The sequence below is a fragment of the Mustela lutreola genome, chromosome 2 (genome assembly GCF_030435805.1).
Source record: "Mustela lutreola isolate mMusLut2 chromosome 2, mMusLut2.pri, whole genome shotgun sequence".
Lineage (NCBI taxonomy): Eukaryota > Metazoa > Chordata > Mammalia > Carnivora > Mustelidae > Mustela > Mustela lutreola.
Genome location: NC_081291.1, coordinates 72,931,623 through 72,955,958, shown reverse-complemented (window position 1 = coordinate 72,955,958; position 24,336 = coordinate 72,931,623). Strand labels below are relative to the sequence as shown.

The 24,336-nt window shown below is 44.4% G+C and overlaps 1 protein-coding gene across 7 annotated transcripts in view; it reads left to right on the top strand.

The window, feature by feature from the left end:
* ZNF445 (zinc finger protein 445) overlaps positions 1-8,051 on the top strand; it is a 39,766-nt gene extending 31,715 nt beyond the window's left edge. For 5 of the 7 annotated variants that reach the window (XM_059162295.1, XM_059162294.1, XM_059162298.1 and 2 more), the window contains 3 exons: positions 59-200; positions 682-792; positions 1,585-8,051. In XM_059162295.1, coding sequence (XP_059018278.1) covers positions 59-200; positions 682-792; positions 1,585-3,749 — 2,418 coding nt within the window. In that variant the 3' untranslated portion in view covers positions 3,750-8,051. The remainder of the gene's footprint in view (positions 1-58; positions 201-681; positions 793-1,584) is intronic. The other 2 variants (XM_059162297.1, XM_059162299.1) reach the window with 1 other exon arrangement.
* The last annotated feature ends 16,285 nt before the right edge of the window (positions 8,052-24,336 follow it).

The following is a 24,336-nucleotide window of genomic DNA, read 5'->3' as shown; positions in this document are numbered from 1 at the left end:
CTCCCTTCCACTGCCCTCTCCTAAAAGCCAGGATCTGTAGACTGACTCTCAGTCATAGGACTGTGTTTTTCAGGAAGCTGTGACTTTTAAGGACGTGGAGGTTACCTTCTCCCAGGATGAGTGGGGATGGCTGGACCCTGCTCAGAGGAATTTGTACAGAGATGTGATGCTGGAGAATTACAGGAATGTGGTTTCTCTGGGTAAGGCATTAATACCCCCATGCTTCTATCCATTTTTACTTCTACATTCTCACTTTTTATTACAGTGTCGAGACAGGGACCTGACTTGAACTTTCACCCTGGCTTTATCACCTAGTCTTTCTTAAAACATGGTGATAATGATGCCTGTTTGCTGGATTATTACAATGATTAAAAATCATGTGTGTCAAGTTCCTAGTTAGACATCCAAATTGTATTGGTTGATTTAACTGATTGAGGTGTCATGTGGCTCCCACCTCCAGAGAATCCTAGTGATCCTTTTCCCTGTGACTTCTTTCAGCCTGTTTTGTCATGCTCAGAGCTGTTGGAAATGGCTGTCTAGGCCTCCTGTCTGGTTTCCCCCACTAGCCTCCCTGGCCTTTCCCTTGTCCTTGCCAGGACCTCAGTCCTGAGAGGGTCCTGAAGAATAGTTCTGTATGATTTATCACCCTTCCATCTCATCCCATCCCCTCCTTTTTTGCAGTGGGACCATTCACCAAACCTGTTCTGATTTCCTGGTTGGAGGCAAGGGAGCCATGGGGTCTGAATGTCCAGGGAGCTCAGCCTAAGGGGAATCCAGGTGTTGCCCCCGCAGGTGAGTTTCAGAGAACCTCTGGATCTTACTCCTCTCACATCTATTCTTCTCTTTCTTAAGGTCTTTTATACCAAGTAAGTCACAGGGAACATAACTTCTTTGTTTGCTAGAAGGAAGATCCTTAACAGTGTTGCTAAGGAGTGCTGGGCTTCTGGGCTTCTCCTCTCCAGACTGGCCTATTAGATGTTTGTTTCTGACCCTACCCCTTTCCCAGAAACCATTTTAGTAACTGTTCTTGCCCACTGGAGGGCTTCATTGTTGCACTCTTTTCCATTCAGTAATGCTCTTCCTCAACCCTGTGCTGTACTCCTTCTGGCCCTTGGCCCATACCCCATGCTCATCCCTTCATGCTCTTTGAAGAACCCTAATCGCACTCCTGCTTCTCTTCGTTGCCCCTGCGATAGGTTTGACTTCCAATTCCTTCAGCCAGTCCTCCATGGAGCCCCTCCCCTGGGTTCTTGGGAGCCTTTTATCCTCTTACCATTATTCCTCTTCCCTTTATTACTGTTTAACATACACTTATCAATGCTGTTTTTCAAATGGATGTGATTTCTGCATGTTTAGCTACTGTGCCCACCTTCCTTTTCCTCCTCCCTTCCCTATCATCTGGAACACTCTTCCATGTTTTGCCTTCCTGGACTGTTTGATAAAGATATTGGCAGTTAAGCAGAAGCTTCACCACCCAAGAACTTGGCTTTTTTTTTCTTTTTCTTTTTTTTTCTGTGCTTTGGTGCTTTCTGCAGTTCCAAGTATAGAATAGAGTACATTGTCTTGTGTTTTATTTTGTTTCAGGAGGTGAGCTGCAGATTAAAACAAGCAAGTTCTTAAAACATGAACCTCTGGAAGAAGGAGAAACCTTAGCTATGCCATCAGAATCTTGGGTGATGAGTGTTCCTGAGGGAATGGGACTCAGAGAATCTTTTGAACTGAAGAGCAGGCTAAAGGAACAATATGGAAACCCCACACAAGTAAGAGTTAAGAAAGAAGAGACCAATTTCAGTCACAGGAGAGAAAAAGAATCTGAAGAATCAGGAAGAAGTACTAGTTGTAATTTAAAACACGGCACATGTTTGAGAGTTCCCAGAAGAAAGCGATCCCTTAAACATGGCTGTGGCAGACACTTCAGAGGGAGTTCATACCACTATGACTACAAGGAATATGGGAAAGGGCTCAGGCGCATAGTTGGTGGATTTAGCTTACATCAGAGAATTCATGCTGGACTAAAAGCAAATGTGAAGGATGCATGTGGGAAAGATTTCAGCCTTAGTTCACATCATCAACATGGGCAGAATCTTCATATGGTGGCGACATCGTATAAGTGCAGTGACTGTGGGAGGACCTTCAGTCACAGCTCTCATCTTGCATGTCATCAGAGACTTCACACTCAAGAGAAACCATTTAAATGCAGGGTGTGTGGGAAAGCCTTCAGGTGGAGCTCAAACTGTGTGCGACATGAAAAGATTCACACTGGAGTGAAACCTTATAAATGTAGTTTATGTGACAAGGCTTTCCGACGCATGTCTGCCTACCGCCTACACCAGGAAACCCATACTAAGCAGAAATTTCTTGAGTCTAATCAGTATGAGGAAGCTCTCACCTATGGCTCAGGATTTGATCATCATTTGAGAGACCAAAGAGGGGAGAAACCCTTTGACTGCAGCCAGTGTAGGAAATCCTTCCACTGTAAATCATATGTTGTTGAACATCAAAGGGTCCACACTCAGGAGAAACCTTATAAATGTACCAAATGTCGGAAAACCTTTAGGTGGAGATCAAACTTTACTCGTCACATGAGAATGCACCAGGAAGAAAAGTTCTGTGATCAAGATATATGTAGAGAAGACTTCAGACAGACCTCCAGTTGCAGTCAGCCCCAGAATGCCCCTGCTACAGAGAAAGCTTTTCCCTGTCAGCAGTGTGGGAAAACTTTTACTCGAAAGAAATCTCTCATTGATCATCAGAGAATTCACACAGGCGAGAAGCCATACAGATGTAGTGAATGTGAAAAAGAGTTTACCCATCGGTCAGCCTTTATTGCTCATAAGAAGCAGCATGCCATTCAGAGAAAACCTGAAGATGGGCCATCGTTTAGTCAGGACAGAGTTCTCCAAGTTCCTCAGAGCAGTCATACCACAGAGGAAGCCTACAAATGTAGCCAGTGTGGCAAAGCCTTCCGTAATCACTCATTCCTCCTCATCCATCAGAGAATTCACACCAGAGAGAAGCCTTATAAGTGCAGAGAATGTGGGAAAGCTTTCAGATGGAGTTCTAACCTCTCCCGTCATCAAAGGATTCACTCTTTGGAAAAACAATATGAGTACCGTGAAAGTGGAAACATGCCAAATCTGCAGCCACAAATCCTCACTGGTGAGAAACCTTTTTGGTGCCAAGAATGTGGAAAAACTTTTACACGTAAAAGAAGTCTTTTAGATCATAAGGGGATACACAGTGGAGAGAAGCGCTATAAATGTAATCTGTGTGGGAAATCTTATGATAGGAAACATCGCCTTGTTAATCATCAGAGAATCCACACGAAAGAGAGACCTTTTAAATGTCAGTGGTGTGGGAAGGATTTCATTGGAAGACATACCCTCTGCATTCATCAGAGAAAACACACCAGAGTGGCACAGTCTGAATGCAGCCTGGCTGGGTTGTCTTCCTGCCAGGATGCAGGGGTGAGTTTACAGGAATTAAAAACAAGTGGGGAGAAGCCCCTTGAAGATTCTGAGGAAGCTTGTGACCAGAGCTCCAGGATCACTGGACTCCAGAACATACCCATTGGGAAAAAGTGCCATAAGTGTAGTACCTGTGGGAAAACTTTTAACAAAAGCTCACAGCTCATTAGCCACAAGAGATTTCATACTCGAGAGAGGCCCTTCAAATGCAGAGAGTGTGGGAAGACCTTCAGGTGGTCTTCAAATTTGGCTCGGCATATGAAAAACCATATTAGAGATTAGCTTGGGGTCTGACAGTGGGAGAATGGGTTCCTAGCACACCTGCTGGAGAACCCTTAATTATGGGAAGCATGGGGAAAACCTTCACAAAGGGTCTAGCCCTTTCTATTTTCAAATCTGGTGCAGATTCTGAGGATTCAGAAACTCAGGGCATCCCCTTTCTTACCTGCTGGGGAGTGTGATGCTGGGGAAGAACAGCAACCTGTTCTTTGGAGCCCTTCTGGAGGCTCGAGCCCCAGAAGTGGCCTTTGCCCAGTGACCTGGAGCCCCCAGTCAGGTAATAAGTCTAAAAGCAGATACCATTGCCCTTTGTGGTTTGACAGAATATCTGTGATGTAATGGGCTGTGGCTGGTGGGAAGGGGCCAGTTGAATCCTGTGATAGTAGATCTACTGTTTGACCTAATAAGTAGCAGCAGCAGCAGCCCACGGACTCCTGGTCACCCCCAAATGCTTCCTGAGAGTTCAGCTTTGTCCCTCATCTCAATTTGGATATCTGCCACGGTTATAGAGTTGTCTCAGCAGCTTATGGAGGAGAGCAGAGTTAGACTCAATCACTGGGAGAATGGGGCTCTCCCAGTGCCCTGTTACTGTCTCCACCCCACAATCTGCATGGGCAACAGTGGGCCATCTGTTCAACAGAAATGTGATCACCTCCCATATGCCAGACACTGTTGTGCTAGAGACCCAGCAGTGACCAGAACAGACAAAAGATCTGCCCTCTTGGATCTTTATAGACAATAAACAAATGAATTATATAGTACTTCAGATGGTGATATATATTGTAGACAAAATTAATCAGAGAAGAGTGAGAGGCAGTGCTGGATTAGGAGGTGGGTTGCGATTTTAAGTAGGCTGGTTAGGGAGGACTTCAACTGAGAAAGCGAAACTTGAGCAAATACCTGAAGGAGGTTAGGGCATGGACCCTTTGGGTCTCTAGATCCAGGCACAGGAGGTGGAATCTTGTCTGGTGTCCTTGGAGGATGGCACTCCTGGGCTGGAGTGGAGTGAGCCAGCAGAAGATAGAGCCCCAGCAAGGTAGTGGGCCAGGCCATGTATCATGGGTCCCCACTAGCTCTAAAGCTTCCTCAAAGGGAGGTAGGGAGCCTTTGGACAGTTTTGAGTTGAGTGATGGGGTCTGAATCTGAATTACACTTATAAGGTTAACCACAGACCCAAGGACTCAGTGAAATTATATAGCTGAGAAATTTTTATGCAGTTATCTCTGCTCTCGGTTTGCAATAAAGGGACACTCTCCTCTTCCCTCACAGAGTCTGAATTTTTGTAAGGCCTCCAGCTTTCAACAGTTACAAACGTTTAATTATTGTGCTTGCTTGCATTTCTAACTTGTGCACACTGTTGGGACCCTCTAACCTTATGTAGCTTTCTTCACATATTGGATTCGGTGCTGGCATTGGGTTCAACCCAAACGTACCAGTGCACATAACTGATGCCCTCTGGAGAAAAGGGGGCCTGGTGGGGGAGGCACCTCCATCTCACTTGCCAACTTGACTTGAAACAAAAAGAAATAGCTCAGTGGCATAAAGGTAAAGGAGTGATTTTTCTAAAATTTGTGTAACTAGTAATTGCTTCTGATTATTGAAGAGCTCACATGAATATAAGAATAAATATCTCACTTGATAGTAGAGGACCATCTCAAACTACATTTTACTGCTTTGAATCAGGGCACACTGGTGGAGCAGACCATTTCTTGTAGTGAGAAGAAACCAACCTGGAAAATGTCCTTTCAGTAGAGTATAAGTAATCTTATCCTGTCTGGTCGGTTGTGGGCATTTGAAAATGAAGACTTTTGACACCATGTGGTGATGTCACATGGAATAGAGGGCAGGGAGAAGGATCAGATATATATGTTTGTGTTCTGGCCCCCATTCGGCTTTCTACTCAGTAAGGTTTGGTAATCCTGGCTCTTCATCCTTTTATTACAGCAGCAGCTGCCCATGGTGTGGAATCAAATGTCCCATCACTGGTATAGTGCCAAAAACTGGCTCTGGAAGTGTCTGGACACGGGTCAGAGTCTCATGTTCTGAGGGCCCAGGGTCATGGGAAGGGCCTTGGAATTATAAGATCTGGGTTCCAGTCTCAGTGTGCCTTTTCTTGGCAGGATAGTCTTGAACAAGTTGCTGAACATCTGCATCTGTTTTCTGGCATGTAAAATTAGAGTAATTAAGCTCCCTGATTCCTAGGATTGTAGAAAGAGGGCTTGGTGTGCAAAGGCTCTGGCTTAGGTAGCTGATCTCTAGAATCAGAGCCCTTCACAGAGCTGCAGCTCCAACTCGGCTTCAGCTTCAAATCTGGTGCCACAAATGAGGAGATACCCCCTTTCTGTCCATATTTTCACCACCCCCCAACTCCTTGTGCCACTGTCACTTCACAGAGTTCCTGCCCCAATAGGGGTGTTCTAGAGCCATTTTTATAGTGAGATATACTCACTTCTAAACGTTCAAACCAAATTTTCAGGTGTACAAAGAAGTAAAAACAAATCCCTCTATACTGAGGTAAGCCTTTAATATTTGGGGATTATATTGATGGAGTCTGTTTTATAACCTAAATTTTTAAATAATTTTAATTATATCAGTAATATATGGTTATTATAGAAATATTAGTAAATACAGATTAGCTAAAAGAAGAAGAGTAACTACTTGCAGCTAACCACTCAACAATTTTGGTGCAGTCAGTGTTGGATTTAACTTAATTGCCCACCTCTGAACACCCCTGGACTGGCCTGACTTGTTCTGTCTCCTTTCACCACGAGTATAGGCCATATCCATGCTAGCCAAGGTCCTCATCCATCAAGGCTAACCTTTGTCATCCCTTACCCTTGTCTATGTAAGCGCTCTCCCTGGCCCCACTTCTCTTGGTGCCTGTTTCTTACTCTGCTACATGTTGTCCAAGTTTCCAAGAGTTAGACCTACTACTACAGCCAGACAGGACACTCTGGAGGCCGGGTTGGGTGCTTATTTACCTGCCTGCCATACAAAGACTTTGTACAAAATTACTTCTGTTAAGGAATATGGAACTGAATTTAGTTCAGCTTAGTCAGGATCTGGAGTGTTTTGAAGGGGCCCTGAGTACAGTGTTGACTGAAGGTCACCCACAGGTGCACTGGTTAGCACCAGTGGTAGGTGGTTCTATGCCATGTGGCTCCAGGTGATAATTACTGACAGTGTCAGCCACCAGTTCTTGTCCATTCTGGCCTGGAAAACATGTAGGCTTTTTTGAACCCTGCCTTGCTTTCTTTTGCTGCCTAGAAAGAACCGAAGTTGGGGCTGAGGAGAGCCAGAGTGCTCGGACTCCCAGAGAGGAGTAGATATTGGAATGTCTTTGAATCAGTTGTTCAATGTGGTTGACCCTTGCCTCGCTGATAGACACCCCACACAAAGACATGTATGGAGAAGAAAGCACAGGAAATTCTTCTCATACTTCTCAAGATGACAAGTTTTACGAGCCCTAGCATGGGTTCGTATGTAGAAGAGTGGGAACTCACTGCTGTGGGAGTGGAAATTGTAATAGCTCCTGTGCCAGGCAGTCTGCAAAATCTTATGATGTGCATACCACCAACAGTTCTATTCCTGGATAAACCCTAGAAGAATTTCATGTAGGGAGGGACATTTGTATAAAATTGTTCATTGTTATACCATTCATTGCAGTATTGTTTAGGTAGTAATATTGGGCAAAGCCTAAATGTCCATCAACAGAAAAAAGGTTGTTTTTGGTACTTTGGGAAGTGACTATGAAAGAGCTGAAGTTACTTCATTCAATATAGATACATCAAAAATGCTGAGAAAGTTGCAGAAGTTATGTACAATATACAATTTATGTAAAACATACTGTGTATCTGTGGGCACCTTATTTAAACTTAATTTGTGTTTCACTTTTTTAATGAAATGGAATAGTAGTTGCCCACCTCACAAGATAATTGGGGGTGGGTGAATGATTAATTAATGCATGTAATAAGGTATTTTGATTAGCAGCTGGCATGTAGGCATTGTTGTCATATAGTAAACAATGTTGTTACTGTTTTTGCACAATAATATATTCCTGTGGATTCAAATTATATGATGAAGAGTATAAAATCATGTATTGGAATGTCATGTGAAAGTCATGTTCTGTCTTCTCACGGCAGGAGCTGCTGATAGAGTAAGGGAGGGGAGATGGAAGCTGCAGTTGTGTTTTCATTTTGAAAATTGATGTAGATGGGTCACATGTTGCTTAACAGGTTAGTGTGGTGTATGGGTGTTTTTTTAACTGCTTAAAATAGTTAAAAATAAAGTGTTTTTAAGCATGGACTGTGGCATCTTATGATTTTTATAGATATCCTAGTTCTGCCATTTATATAATGTTACAGAGTAAGTCTTTTAATCTCTTAAGGCTTTAGTTTTCTCACCTACAAAAATGAGTAGCAACACAAAATGGCTACTAGTAAAGGAATGGTTGAACAGTTCTGGTGCATCTTTGATGGAATATCATGCATCCTTTTTGAAAGATTGAGGATATTCTCTGTGTATTGACACATGATGTCCAAGACAGATTTTATAGGAAATTATGAGCTCTATTTTAACATTTTTGCCTAAAATAGCAAGTGAAGCCAGAAGCTCTAGACTCAAAAGTTTAAGAAATGGGGGGTGGAGGAAGTTTAAGAAATAGGATCCTGTGGATGGAGAAGTTTAGTCATTCCATTTTATTAGGTAACTGGAGGAAGATGAATAAATGTTTATATGCTCAACTGGCACATCTAGTAATCTAATGCTAACCCTGTAGAATAGCAAAGAGGACTTGTATCACCCAGGTTATAGTCAGGAGCCAGAAAACATACCAGTTACTTTAAGAAAAAGAACTCAGAATTGTTTAATAGGTATATCTAAGTAACTAAAAAGGTAAGAAGGAAGTTCTAGTTTATCACAGAGGCAGTGACTTGAGACTTGGTGCCGTCCCAAGACTGGGAGAACCTTAATGGAGTCTGACCCCATTTTTTATGTTTGACCACTAACAGCTTTCAAACCCTCACCCTGGGCAAGCTGATAAGAAAGCCCAGGTACCCACTCAGCACTTGAGGTGAGATTTATGTAAACCCTGGCTTTTTCCATTATCCTGGAAACCCACACCTCTTAGCACGATAAAAATCAGAGCCATTGGCCCCACCTTGTAATCAGTGCAAACTGACTGGCTTGGGTGCCTGTCTTGCTCTTTGCAGAGAGCCACATTATGTGAATAATAGAATTTTCATGACCCCTGTTGGGCACAGCAAAGATGGCGCTGGCCTGCCTTCTCTTCCGGCTAGAAAAGGCGCCACCGTGGCAGTATTGGCGCCACCGTGGCGGTTTCGGTTTCGCATATCTCTGATATTTCCTCCTCTCGCCCAACACACCCTACCCAGTTACTGACTACGTAACCAAACCCCATAGGCTCTCTCCCCGCTGACCTCATTTCCCATCCCCTACCCAATATAAGCTGCAACCCCGCTCAATAAAGTGAGATCCTGCTTCGACAGATCCCCCGAGTCTGGTGTGGTTCGTTAATGCGCCTGGACTCTCGACACTCGCCATCCCGCTCAGCCCCAAGGGGAGCTACCGGCTGGCCCGGACACTCTCCTCGTGCCTGTCGGCCCGCAAAACCTACCGGAGTCCGACAGACCCCTTGATGTGTGTGTTGTCATCTGTCTTGACATTTGAATCAGTTTGGGGTGATGGTACAGTATTGATCCCACCTCCACAGAAAAGCTACAAAGTAGTAACAGAAGAATTGTTAAAAGGTAGAATGTTAGAAGAGAGCACCTGTAGAGCTGAACTCAGACCTAAAAGGAGGAGAGCACTGCTGGCCTGGAGTTGGTCTGAATTGGAAGGAAGGCCCTGTGGTGACAGAACTGCAAGCTGGACCCAGTTGCTGCTACCAAAGGGAATTGCCACTACTGCTGGAGTGAAGCAGCTTTGGAAACAGGAACCAGTGCCCACATACATACATTCTCTGTATCTGGGCACTCTCTTCCTCCTTGTATTAGGGTTCTCCAGAGGAACAGAATAAATTGAATGTGTGTATACATCCAGAAAGAGATATATGGAATTGTCTTGTGTGATTCCAGAGGCTGGCAAGTCAAAAAAATCTGCAGGATGGACCACAAACTGGAGACCCAGGAGAGCTAATATTCCTGTCCCGGGTTGAAGGCTGGCTGTTGTAGAACCAGGAAGAGTCAGTATCACAGATGAAGTCTAAAGGCCGCTGAAGAATTCTTTCTCACCAGGGGGAGGCCAGTCTTTTTGTTATATGTAGGCCTTCAACTGATTTAATGAGGCCCACCCACATAGTGGAGAGTATTTTCTTTACTCAAAACCCATTAACTTAAATGTTAATCTTATCCAAAAACACCCTCACAGAAACACTCATTTGACCAAATATCTGGGCACCCTGTCACTCAGCCAAACTGACAAAGTAATTACAATTCTTCAACACTGCAGCTTCCCTCTTAACATTTCTTGATGCCAGAACCTAATAGGGAAATAGCTGGCAAAATAGAAATGTGAATCACAAGAGTTCCAACCCCATCATCTCAAAGCATCTATAGAAGAGTGAGTTTGAAGCAGAGACAATAGTAACTGGCACAGCTTTCCCAAGTTATCTTAAAAATTCCTAGGATGCTTGACTTAAAACTTTGAGACCAAGAATATCTGTCAAAGAAATTATGTGTAGGAGTGCCTGGCTGGCTCAGTTGGAAGAGCATGTTACAGTTGATCTCAAGGTCAAGTCCAAGCCCTACATTGGCTATAGAGATTACTTAAATTAATAAAACTTTTAAAAATATGTATGGTACATTAGGACAGCTGCAATATAAATTATGTCATAAGCAGTTGATTTTACCTATGGACCTCGTAATAATTAGGTGTTTGACCTTACTCATCTTATTATATTGAATTGAAACCTAAAAGCCCCCAGAATGTGTTTAAAGGTATTTCTGCTTAAGAACATTTATTTTACAACAAGAATAAATACATTATTTAATAAGTACATTTAATAAGTTTGACAAAATAAAGTTATGATTTTAAAAAATTAAAACAGCACAGACATCTGATTTGCCTCCAATGGAGCAGGGATTTAGGTGATAAAACCCCAACAGAGCATAGGCAAGAGCAGGTAGTAGACTCCTATAGCCCTGAATTCTAAATGAATCAATCCTTTTTAATGAAAAAGGAAAGGTTGCCTCCATTTACATCCCATAGTTGGGCCATTTGTCTTTGTTGCCCATTTGATCTGTGGGCACATTAGTTCAAGCCTCTTAACTATGAAATCTATCTAAGCTAGGTGAGGCAAGAATGTGTGCATCTGCTGATTAAGTTTCATAGGATGCTAAAGTCGTTTCAACAGATAGTTATAACTGGTGAGGATCTAAGAATCTAATAAATAATATTGGGTAGAAGTAGAGAAAATTGGTTTAACTACATATGTTTTCTTTTGTGACTTCAGGTTTGAATGAGAACAAAACAAATTGCCCTTAGGACACCTGGGTGGCTCAGTTGGTTGAATGTCTGCCTTTGGTTCAGTTCATGATAACAGGGTCCTGGGTCCTGCATTGGGCTCCCTGCTCATCCAGGTGTCTGCTTCTCCTTGTGCCTGCTGCTCTCTCTCTAATAAATAAAATCTAAAGCAAACAAACAAAACCAAAACTGCCCTCAGACACATCATCAAGGTTTACTTAAAATGGCCATAGAAGATTCTTCCTTGGTAAGATTCTTTCTTGGTAAGAAGTCTAAAGAGACTTCTGTACTTAAACCAATACTAATATTGAAGTTAGCAACCCAAGAGAAGTGTACTTTCAGATTCATGGAAACATTTCACATACTAGTTATACTCATGAATCTTATTCATATGGAAACAATAAAGTTTTGGGGAAAATCCATAAATTTTTCATCCTTTTGGTCTATTTACAATTAAAACAATTACTCTATAGACATATAAGATTTGATAATAAGATACTCAGCTGAAAAGCTTATACTACCAAGGTATATTGGTATATTCTACTGTGAACATATGGTTGAAAAAAAAAAGGAGCACCTGGGTAGCTCAGTGGGTTAAGCCTCTATCTTTGGCTTAGATCATAATCTCAGGGTCCTGGGACTGAGCCCCGCATCAGGCTCTCTGTTCAGCGGGGGGCCTGCTTCCCTCTTTCTCTCTCTGCCTCCCTCTCTGCCTACTGGTGCTCTCTTTGTCAAAATAAATAAAATCTTAAAAAGAGAGAGAGAGAAACATGTTTTTTACATGTTAAAAAAGAAACATTATGTTAAAAAGAAACCAGCACATAAGAAGGAAGTCTGGTTGGAGTCCTGAAAGCAGTCATGGTGACTGCATTGTGATTGGGAGGAGCTATGTTAGGTAAGACTACCGTAATTCTAATTAAATAGGTAACTTGTAGAACAATATAACGATTGATAAACTGTGGTCAGTGGTACTAGAGTAATCCAGTATCTAATAAGAATTGGTGTTTTCCTGTCCTCAAGTGTTTCACTAACACAACATGAGGCTTCAACCCTAGGATAACTTTCCACCTGCCATTTTTTGCATAAGATGGATCTGGTCATCTTTTAAAACTTATTTTATGGCAGAGGGGGGCAAGATGGTGGAGGAGTAAGGGACCCTATTTCAGCAGTTGCCTGAACTGAGCTAGATATCAACCAGACCACTCAACACCCACAAAATCAGCCTGAGATATAAGAAGATATATCAGGATCTATACCAGCAGAATGTCTCCAGTGGTTGGTTTCAAGGTATGAAGCGGGGAGCGGTAATTCTATGGACAGATATCAGAAGATAAGTGGAAGATAAGTGGAAGGGGGAGGGAGCCTCTGGGATCCTGTGCCCCAGGGATCTTGTAGCGCCAGATTGCAAAAGCCTCCTGGGCTGGGGCCAGGCACAGACTCGCAGACCAGTAGTGGTGGGGAAAGGACTTCAGGGCAGCCCCCCAGACTGAAACCTGGAGTTGCCAGGGACTTCACTGTGCAAAATCTTTTTATCTTGATGAAGTCCCAATGGTTCATTTTTGCTTTTGTTTCCCTTGCCATTAGAGATATGTCTTGCAAGAAGTTGCTGTGGCCAAGGTTGAAGAGGTTCCTGCCTGTGTTCTCCTCTAGGATTTTGATGGATTTCCGTCACATTGAGGTCTTTCATCCTTTTTGAGTTTATCTTTGTGAATGGTGTAAGAAAATGGCGTATTTTCATTACTTCTGTATGTGGCTGTCCAATTTTCCCAGCACCATTTATTGAAGAGACTGTCCCTTTTCTTTCTTTCTTTTTTTTTTTTTTCACCACACCCAGTGCTCCATGCAATCCGAGCCCTCTATAATACCCACCACCTGGTACCCCAACCTCTCACACCCCCGCCCCTTCAAAAACCTCAGATTGTTTTTCAGAGCCCATAGTCTCTCATGGTTCACTTCCCCTTCCAATTTCCCTCAACTCCCTTCTCCTCTCTATCTCCCTTGTCCTCCATGCTTTTTGTTATGCTCCACAAATAAGTGAAACCATATGATAACTGACTCTCTCTGCTTGACTTATTTCACTGAGCATAATCTCTTCCAGTCCCGTCCATGTTGCTACAAAAGTTGGGTATTCATCCTTTCTGATGGAGGCATAATACTCCATAGTGTATATGGACTACATCTTCCTTATCCATTTGTCCATTGAAGGGCATCTTGGTTGTTTCCACAGTTTGGCAACTGTGGACATTGCTGCTATGAACATTGAAGGTACAGATGGCCCTTCCTGTCACTGCATTTGTATCTTTGGGGTAAATACCCAGTAGTGCAATGGCAGGGTCATAGGGAAGCTCTACTTTTAATTTCTTGAGGAATCTCCACACTGTTCTCCAAAGAGGCTGCACCAACTTGCATTCCCACCAACAGTGGAAGAGGGTTCCCCTTTCTCCACATCCTCTCCAACACATGTTGTTTCCTGTCTTGCTAATTTGGGCCATTCTAACTGGTGTAAGGTGGTATCTCAATGTGGTTTTAATTTGAATCTCCCTGAGGGCTAGTGATGATGAACATTTTTTCATGTGTCTGATAGCCATTTGTATGTCTTCATTGGAGAAGTGTCTGCTCATATCTTCTGCCCATTTTTTTACATGATTGTCTGTTTTGTGTGTGTTGAGTTTCAGGAGTTCATTATAGATCCTGGATATCAACCTTTTGTCTGTACTGTCATTTGCAAATATCTTCTCCCATTCCGTGGGTTGCCTCTTTGTTTTCTTGACTGTTTCCTTTGCTGTGCAGAAGAAGCTTTTGATTTTGATGAAGTCCCAAAAGTTCATTTTCGCTTTTGTTTCCTTTGCCTTTGGAGACATATCTTGAAAGAAGTTACTGTGGCAGATATCGAAGAGGTTACTGCCTATGTTCTCCTCTAGGATTCTGATGGATTCCTGTCTCATGTTGAGGTCTTTTACCCATTTTGAGTTTATCTTTGCGTACGGTGTAAGAGAATGGTCGAATTTCATTCTTCTACATATAGCTGTCCAGTTTTCCCAGCACCATTTCTTGAAGAGACTGTCTTTTTTCCACTGTATATTTTTCCTGTTTTGTTGAAGATTAATTGACAATAGAGTTGAGGGTCCATATCTGGGCTCTCTACTCTGTTCCACTGGTCTATGTGTCTGTTTTTATGACAGTACCATGCTGTCTTGGTGATCACAACTTTGTAGTAAAGCTTGAAATCAGGTAATGTGATGCCCCCAGTTTTCTTTTTGTTTTTCAACATTTCCTTAGCGATTTGGGGTCTCTTCTGATTCCATACAAATTTTTGGATTATTCGCTCCAGCTCTTTGAAACATACCCGTGGAATTTTGATCGGAATGGCATTAAAAGTATAGATTGCTCTAGGCAGTATAGACATTTTAACAATGTTTATTCTTCTGATCCAAGAGCATGGAATGGTCTTCCATCTTTTTGTGTCTTCTTCAAGGAGAAGAGTTTTCTTGTGCAATCCCCTGCTCATGCTTTCTCTCTTGCTCACTCGCTCGTTCCTCTCCCCCTGATCAGGGCTCCCTCACCTCCACAGCACCTGCAGTTCTTTTCTGCCCCAAAGCAACTCTCTGCAGCAACTACCTTCTATGATGTGTCAGTTTTTCTGGCTCTAGATGTGCAGTGTGCTCTCTCAGTCCTCAGATCAATTTCTCGGGTGTTCAGAATGATTCGATATTTATCAAGCTGTGTTTGAAAGATGAGGCAAGCTTAGAGTCCCCCTACTCCTCTGCCATCTTAACTCCTCCTCCCTGCAAGCTCCTAAATATACTTCCTAGAGTCCATAAAAAGAAACATAGTTTAATAATGTTTTTCTTTTTCTTATGTAAACAATTTTGGCTTTATCTGAAGTAAATAGTCCTAAAGTATTTGTGTAGTAAATTAATACATTTTTTTGATGAATAAAGAAAATCTTTGAAGTTTCCAAGGGAAGGAAAAAGTGGGATACAAAAAAGAAGAGAAAATTGGCCTTAGACATCTTACCACTCTTCTTTGTAAGAAGAGCAAATAGTTGAGATGTGCACACATACCAAAGAGAGTGTCATATATTAGATTTTGACATAACTTGGTGTCCTTGACAGTTCAAGATTTTTTTTTAAATAAATTTCTTTTTTTTTTTTTAAAGATTTTATTTATTTACTTGACAGACAGAGATCACAAGTAGGCAGAGAGGCAGAGAGAGAGGAGGAAGCAGGCTCCCTGCTGAGCAGAGAGCCCGATGTAGGGCTTGATCCCAGGACCCTGGGATCATGACCTGAGCCGAAAGCAGAGGCTTTAACCCACTGAGCCACCCAGGCGCCCCTCAAGTCAAGATTTTTAATACCAGCATTTATTAATAAAGGAAGAAATTGATGCCTCCTACATGAAACAAATAAATTCCTCATGAGATTTCTGGTTTTTGGTATCTAAAGTCTCCTTAAAATATATGGCCAAATATTGACTATATGTTTATACAATCAAATGATTTTCCAGTCAACATTTTTATCTACCTAACATATCTATGATTTCTGGTTGAAAGCCTTTAACAAACTGTGGAAAGAGCATTGGATATGTCAATATCAGAAGCTAATCTGATACTTTCTAAAGATGCTGATGAGGGAGAAGAATCTCATATTTTACATTAGTTTTAGCTAAAAAAATATTTTAGGGAGGCAATTTTTGAGTTTAAATTGTGTTTGGAATCCTCATACCAATTAAAGCAGATTATTGAACAGTCAATAATCTGTTTTTTCCCCAAGATTTTTAAAAAATTGAGTTCAATTTAATTAGCATATAGTTTATTATTAGTTTCAGAGGTAGAATTTAGTGATTCATCAGTTGCATATAACACCCAGTGCTCATCCCAACAAGTGCCCTCTTTAATCCCCATCCTCCTGACCACCTCCCCTCCAGCAAACCGCAGTCTGTTTCCTATAGTTAAGAGTGTCTTATGGTTTATCTCCCTATCTGTTTTTGTCTACATCTTCAAAGGCAAGGGAGATCAGTTTCAGCAGTGCTTATGAACTGCCCTACATTGGAGAGTGGCCCCAGGCAGAGGGGGAAAGGAGAAAAGCCTGTGGGTTGACCTGGGCCCATTTAACAGGACAGCCACTCCATCTCCTATCAGCATGATGGATCAGCACCCTGAGACACCCAGTAGCTTTTCAACCCACCAAGTGGGGTAGCCCCATGTCAAGGGCAGCCCCAGGTTGGTGTGTCCTCAGGGTGGCCCCAGGTCTGTGTGTCCCCAGGTTGGGTTGGCTCCAGGTTGGAGTAGCCCCAGGTCGCGGTAACCTCAAGTCAGTGGCTGCTTGGTGAAAATTCAAGGTGGGTCTGGGCTGAAGCAGAATCTCAGCAGATGGCAACACAAGTCTATTCTTAGGTCTATTCTAAGGTCTGTTCTTAGGGAGATGAGGCCATGGAGAGGATGCGAGGTCTAGGATGAGCCAAAGCCAGCTGAAGATAGTGGATCTATGAGAAATTCCTAACCCAAGGACCCCTGGTGTCCACTGTGCTGAAAATGAACTAACTCAGCCAGAGAAGGACATCCCCCTTGTCTATAAGTTTATGTTCTAGAAAAAATGGACTATGCTGTGAAGCTATGCAATAGGCCGGACAGAAGTCAGGAGCAGTGGATAGGAGAATGCGGGCTATCAGAGAGCCCTCTAGGTTGGAGATATGGAACACTATGGAAAGCAGAGCTCCAGAGGGTGAAGTGTATGTTTGTGGCTGCATCGATGAGGCCGGGGGTCCCAGCGGAATCTAGGCTGGAATAGGGTGGAAAACACTTCACACAACAAAGACCAGGTTGCTAGGAGCCCCCAGTCTTCTAATGCCCCTTCTCCTTTCTGAGGCTCCCTCCACAGACACTTTCACCCCAGCACCTTTCCATAGGTGAGCTTCAAATCCTTCATACCTTTCTAGTCCCACAGTTACTGGTCAGGCTCTAGATTTCAGTCCACTATTGTGGGAGTCAGTGTGGGATGTTCTGACTTATCCATGGCCTTGTGGACACCAAGGGAGGGTGGGGGAAATCCTTTCTGCCAATTGGCAAATCACAGTTTCCTAGGATGCAGGTGTTAGGACCTTGAAAGATGGTTGACCTGGTTGATATGCTAGGTAATATACCTTGACACTGCTCAGGGGTGGCAGTCATTGACCATTCTAAAGAAGGAGAAGCAACTACCAAGCTTGACAGAAAGAAATTAGGGACTGGCTAATAGCCAGACTGGGGGACTGGCTAATAGGCCCATGCCAAAGGTAGGCTTACTCTGAGCTCAGGACACCTCAGTTTTGCAGCCCATCTTTCCCATTGGTCCTAGAAGAGTGTTCACATGATATATGAGTTCCTGTTGCTGTCGTAACAAATGACCACAAATCTAGCGACTTGGAACAAGAGCCATTTATTATTATCTCCCATAGCAGAAGATCCCGAGTCTGGTAAGTGTGGCTTGGTACTCTCTCATAAGATCCACATCAAGGTTCTGTGTAGCCTGGCCCCTATCTGGAGGCTCTGAGGGAAAGTCCACTTCCAGGCTCATTCATTTTGTTGACAGAATTTATTTCCTTCTCATGATTTCCATTTGGCCTACCATCATCAGGCCACCAATGGTGGGTGAATCTTTCTCACACTTAGAATCTCCTCTTAATATCAGACAGTGTTTTTCAAACTATAGTTCATTAATTTTGATTTCTCAAAAAATGAGTTTAAGGAGTAGCAACTAACATTTTTGTAAGAAATATAGAATTGAATTGCATAGAAAATATCAAGACAGTTATACATAACCATCCAAGTTCTATGAAATTGCTAGTATCCATACATACACACATACACACGTACTTGACTGTACACATGCACGCACATACACACGCACACACACACACACCCACATTTCTGAACTATGTCAGGATTTAAAGTATACTCCTCAGTATACTTGGTTAAGACTTAAAAATTTGAAAAGATGTTTTTTTAAAAAGATAATAGAATTCATCTAGAACCTCCAGCAAGGCTTGCTCCTGGTCCTGGGAAGAGTTCTGAAGCATCTGGGAAGGCATCTGTCTCCCTGACAGAATGCTGACACAGGCTATCTAGTGCTAGCCCAGACATAGGTGGCTCCCTTTGACCCTGGTGGACAACTGAAGATGCATCTGTGTTTTCTCAATTTTTTCCTTTGTAGCTATGTCTAAGAATCTGTTTGGACAGGGGAAGAAACCTCTCGATACATTTTTCTGGGTAAACGAGGTAACAGGAGAAATCACCTACCCCCCACTAGAGGCAGATGTACCTAAAGCTCCTCCAGCTTCTCTGGAGAATCCTCAAGAGAGGCCCAAATCTCAGCATGGAAGTGTGCAGGGGGCTCTTCTTAGTGCCCAGGGCCCGTCCAGCACACCGCTACAGAAGGCTGCCCTTCTCCCTCCTCCTAAGGCTTTACTGAAAGACACTGGATCAAGGTACTGCATCCCAGTAACACCTCCCCATGGCTTGGTTAAGGCTGGAGTAAGGAGTGCCCAGCCATTCTCAGCAATTCCTGTCACCATCTCACCACCAGGAGGTCCTCTGCCAACATGTGGCCCCCTTGGATCAGTCCCTCTGCCCCCAGCTTCTTCCTTTCCTCCTAGCCCTTCGCCCCCCTGGGCCTTCACCTGCAAGCTGAAAAATGTCCTTACTGGGAATAACCGATTTTCCTTTTGAACCTGAAAGTATTTGCGTGACCACAGCTTCCTGAGTGGCCTGTCAGCTGTACACCTTCATCCTCACGTCAATGCTTCTGCCCTGCCTGGAAGTGCACAGAACTCTGAGGAGTTCTTAGAAGAACACACCAAGTGCTTTCAAGCTCCATATAAATTAAACTTAGATTCTGACACATATGTTTTCTAGACCTTCTTTTACCTTCCAAGCCACCTTGGTATTTTTCTCCTAAGTTTTTAGAGTTCAAGAATTTGTGGTTCTGATGTTGGTAGCAGAGCAGTATGTTTGGTTCCCAGCCAGAGCTAGAAGAGTATCTCTTTGGCTGAGAGAGGAACAAGCCAGGATGAGTGTGACCTCCAGGCCCTGTGTCCCTGCACACAGCCCAGGGGGCAGCACTCAGGGCTGTTCTGAGTCCTGAGCACAAGGGGGCCAGAGCCCTCCTAGGAACTCTCTTTGAGGCAACCTGAGGCTGAGAGAGCCTTTGGGGAGAGCACCCCCTCAAGCTCTGCCTGGTAGATAGGCTCCGGATGATGCTTTAGTGGGACAATGGGCAGTAGCTCGACCCTCCAGGAATGGAGTGACTGGTCCAGTCATGCTCGGGGAAGAGGCGGTAGGTAGGGGCTTGGAAACAGTCTCAGCCTGAGGACTCTAATAAACCCTCCTTGAGCCTTGGGAGCAAAGGCCTATGGTCCAGCCTTGATTCTGTGGCCAATATGTCCAATAATGACCTGATCAGAACCCTGTCTCTCTTGGCCTCAGTTCCCTGCCCTGCACAATATAGGGGTGAGCAAGCCTGTCTGCCAGATCTGATCAACTTTACAGTCTGTAACTATGGTACCAGGAACCAGGGATGGGTGAGGCCCTGTGTACATCAGGTGGCAGGAGGCCAGGCGCTTGTAGTGTGGAGAGAGCCACAAGGCCCAGCAGGGGCATGTTTTCTGGGCCTACGGCTGGAGCAGGTCTCCACCGGATGCCATCACACTTACACTTCTGACCAACTGTGCAGCCTCCAGAACCAGCAGGAGGGGCCCCTGCCTCCTGCAATGCCCCTGTAGTGCACTCTACTGAACAAGTTTACCATGGTGCTCGCTCTGAAGGCGAGAAGCTTAAAAGATTCTGTCTGGTACTGCAGAGCACGTAAGAAGAGTGGGTTGATGCTGAGCAGCAGCAAGTGAGTAACGGGCACAGAAGGCCTCAACACAGCTCTAACCTGGAACCCAGCAGCCCAGGTAGAAAAGAGAAGCATGTACACAGAAAAGCTCACTGCAGCGAATTAGAAAAATGAGAGGCTGGAACCAATTCAAACAACCAGGTAGGCTAAGTAGAGGCTGCAATCCCAGGAAACTCTAACCTTGGGAAGGTTAGTGGAAATGAAATAATGCTCAGGTAGGAAGAGAGAGTGAACACCTTACCAGGGTCTCAGGTGGACTTGGCATGTTGCCCACAGATGGTGGGTTCTTCCCCCTGCAACGTTCAAGGGCAGCCTTCAACAAATGGGGTTTGTAGTGGTGACCCCAAGTCACCAGTATGGTGGACTGAATCATGTCCCTAAGGGATATGTCCAAATCATAACCACAAGGACCTATGAATATGACCTTCTATAGCAATGAATGTGATTAAGTTCTGGGTCTTGAGAGGAGGGTGTCATCCTAAATGATCCAGTAGGCCCTACACAGATTCATATGCATTTTACGCAGATTCACATGCATTTTCAAACAGACACACAGAAGACACAGAGAATAAGAGATAGCAATGTGACCACAGAGGCAGAGATTGGAGTGATGTGGCCACAAGCCAGGAACATGGCAGTGAGCAGAGCCTGGAAGAGGCAAAGAAAAGAATGCCCCTTTGGGCCTCTGGAGGGAGCAGGGTCCCACTGACACCTCAATTTTGGACTTTTGGTTTCAAGACTGCGAGGGAATGCATTTGTGTTAAGCCCCCCAGTTTGTAATTTGTGTCAGCCCTAAGAAACATATACCAAAAGCAGGCTCTTGTCTGCTCCATCCCTGCTGTGTACCCAGTGCCTAGGATAAGGCCTGCATACAGCTGGTGCCTCCTAAATGTTTGCTCAATGACTAATAAGAAAAAGATCTTATGAAATTCCTCAGCAAAAGTTTTACTCCAGAGTTTAAAAGTCATGCGTTTGGGCGGGGGTGGAAGTGAGGTACAAGGCTGCTATCTATAGAGATGGTACTGTCCCTCCACCAATCACACTGATGCTGACTTGGAAGTCTCTGACTCATGCATGCTGACACCAGGTCTAGGCCAGTGCTGTGGTATTGACAGAGAAAGTGAAAATGGACCGCCTCCAAAAGATTCTGAGGGTGAAATCTGATGGCCTCCTCTAGTGTGGGCCATACCCTGTGCTGAACCGGTTTCCTCCACATTAGCTGCTGTGATGGACTTTGGGGTAGAACTGTGCAAAAGTTGCTCCAAGAATGATGTCTAGAGCCCAGGCTGTTGCCAGGCCTCAGGCGGAGCAGGGCTGCCCCCCGGCCCTGTTCTACATAAGTCCCCTAGGTGCCAAGATGGCCTTGCTGCCCACTGGCCAGCCACACCACAGTGGCCAGCCTGACATGCCATGCCATCCAAGGTCTCTGTCTCTGTTATGCCCCCCACACCTGCTGGGGTAAGGACTTCTCCAAGGGCACATCTTATCTTGACTTGTGATCCACCTATACCCAGCACTACCCACCAGCCCACCTATGCCCACCAGTGGTAGGCCCATGTAGAGCTGGGGGTGCTGCTGCCTGCTCAGATTCCTCAAAACCCTTGGGAAACCTAGATTCTAATCCCACTTCTCTTATTGGGAGGAGGCAGAATGGTGTTGGCCAAGTCTCCTCTCAGTTTTGGGTATCAGTTTCCCTATGTGCAACATCTGTCACCTTAGGGGGAAAATTCCCATATGCTCTGTATTAGGTATGTCCCTGTGAGGGTAAGGTTTTGAGTGACCAGTAGACTGAGGTTGCAGTACAGGGGACTGGGGATTAAAAGAGAGTTCCATTGCACCAACTCAGGTCTGGTTTCTGTGGCCACTGGCTATTCCACCTTCTCCTCCTTGTCCCAACTGCTAAGGAGTAAGGGGTGCCTGGGCTGGCAGCCAAGGACCATCCAAGGGAGGGCTCTGCATTTTTGGGGAGACTCACTGAGCGTGGGAAGAACTTCTAAGAATGTGACCCACCATCTCATTTTACAGATGGGGACACTGAGGCGAAGTGAGGTCTTGTCCCAGGTCACTCAGTGCAGTGAGCCACTAGGAGAGGCACTCTTGAAATAGGGAGGCGCTTTGTGATCAACCAGCTGCCAGGTCTCACCTAATGCATCAGTGGTTTTTGCACCTGGGTCTGAATGTTAGCCTCCTGGATGTCTGGGGTCTTAGCCCTGGGGTCTGTGGTAGGAGGCTGCCAGGACCATGGCTCCCTGCAGAACAGCCCAGAGCCTGGGAGCCACCAGTCTCCACAAGACTGATGTCTTACTGGCATGTGTGAAGGACACTCAGGTCCCCCACTAATGGCAGGTGGGGTGGGGTGGCAAGGCCAGATTAGTCTAAGGGAAGTAGGAACACCAGGGTACTAGGGACAGTGGCCTGAGCTGGAGGGGTTCACTTAGGGATGTACACACAGTCCTTAGAGGTTCCAGAGGTGAGCTGACTCCTGACACAGCCCTGATCCCCCTTACTTCACCTATCCATTTCTCAATGCCCTCTCATTTGCTCAGGTAGGCTGCCTGGACCTAGAGGTCTTTAAGAAATAAAAGAAGGGGGCACCTGGGTGGCTCAGTGGGTTAAAGCCTCTGCCTTCGGCTCAGGTCATGATCCCAGGGTCCTGGGATGGAAACCCACATCGGGCTCTCTGCTCAGCGAGGGGCCTGCTTCCCCCCCCCCCCCCCCGCTCTGCCTGCCTCTCTGCCTACTTGTGATCTCTGTCTGTGAAATAAATAAATAAAATCTTAAAAAAAAAAAAAAAAAAAAGGAAAAGAAAAGAAATAAAAGAGGAAGTAGGGCCTGGGGGACCTGTCCTGCAGACAGATGTGGCTTTGGACCTATGCCTCCCTGACTAGACAGCCTGGGCTCTGGGCCTGCATCTTCCTTGGGAGAGGTCTGGCCTGGGTCTGGAGCTCAGGTCCCTTTGGAGACTGTTTCTGCTCCATGGCTTTGTAGTTGAAGGGGCCTCATTCTATGCCAGTTTTCAGTGGTGGGACAGAGTTTTCCTTTTTATGTTAGATTGGAAGAGGAGATCAAAGATGTTATCAATGTCTTGTAACTTCCTATTACATTGCAATAGTTGTAAAACTATTAATAATTGAATAGCAAGAAAGACAATCTGATTAGTGTATTATTTATTATATTAATCAGTTCTGAAACAAAGACCAATTCAAAACATTACTAAGGATACTGTTATTACTTGATTTTTGAAACGGCATAATCCAAACTTATATTTCAATAAATTTTCTTATGTACCCTTTAAGGAAGGAATTTTTCATCCCCATCATTTGGCTCTGGAAAATCTTTATAGGCAACAGAAAAAAAAAATTCAGTATAGTTGTTACTGAAGGTTCAAAGAGATGATATGCACAAACTATAAAAATTACAAATCACTATTTCTTTTTTTTTTTTTTTTTTTTTTAAAGATTTTGTTTATTTATTTGACAGAGAGAGATCACAAGCAGGCAGAGAGGCAGGCAGAGAGAGAGAGAGGAGGAAGCAGGCTCCCCTCCGAGCAGAGAGCCCGATGCGGGACCCGATCCCAGGACCCTGAGATCATGACCCGAGCCGAAGGCAGCGGCCCAACCCACTGAGCCACCCAGGTGCCCCACAAATCACTATTTCTTTTAAACACACATTTGAATTAGAATTTAAACAGTTTAAATAACAGTGTTTTAAATTTCTTTTTTAATTTATTTATTTGTCATAGAGAGAGAAGCGAGAGCAAGCACAGGCAGAGTGGCAGGCAGAGGCAGAGGGAGAAGCAGGCTCCCCGCCAAGCAAGGAGCCCGATGTGGGACTTGATCCCAGGATGCTGGGATCATGACCTGAGCTGAAGGCAGCTGGTTAACCAACTGAGCCACCCAGGCGTCCCTAAATAACAGTGTTTTAGATGAATTTGAATTGTACTTAAGAATGGCTGTTAATAGCTCCTTTTCTTTCAGTGGGGTTTTTACTTTCCTATTTCTTCAGCAGCAGGGGCTACAAAATGGTGTCCCAAATTAGGATTTATCTTATCCTCTTAAGAAACGTGCCAAAGAGGTTTTGGACCTGGTAAAATGTATTATCTGAATGGAAACACCTGTGAAGAGAGAAGCCCTGTGTCTCTAAGCAGGTCCTCGTGTCCCTGGGGGCTAAGCTGTGCTGTGGCCTCAGGGAGCCCACACAACTATGCACAAGGGGTGGCTCAGAGGGGCCTCACC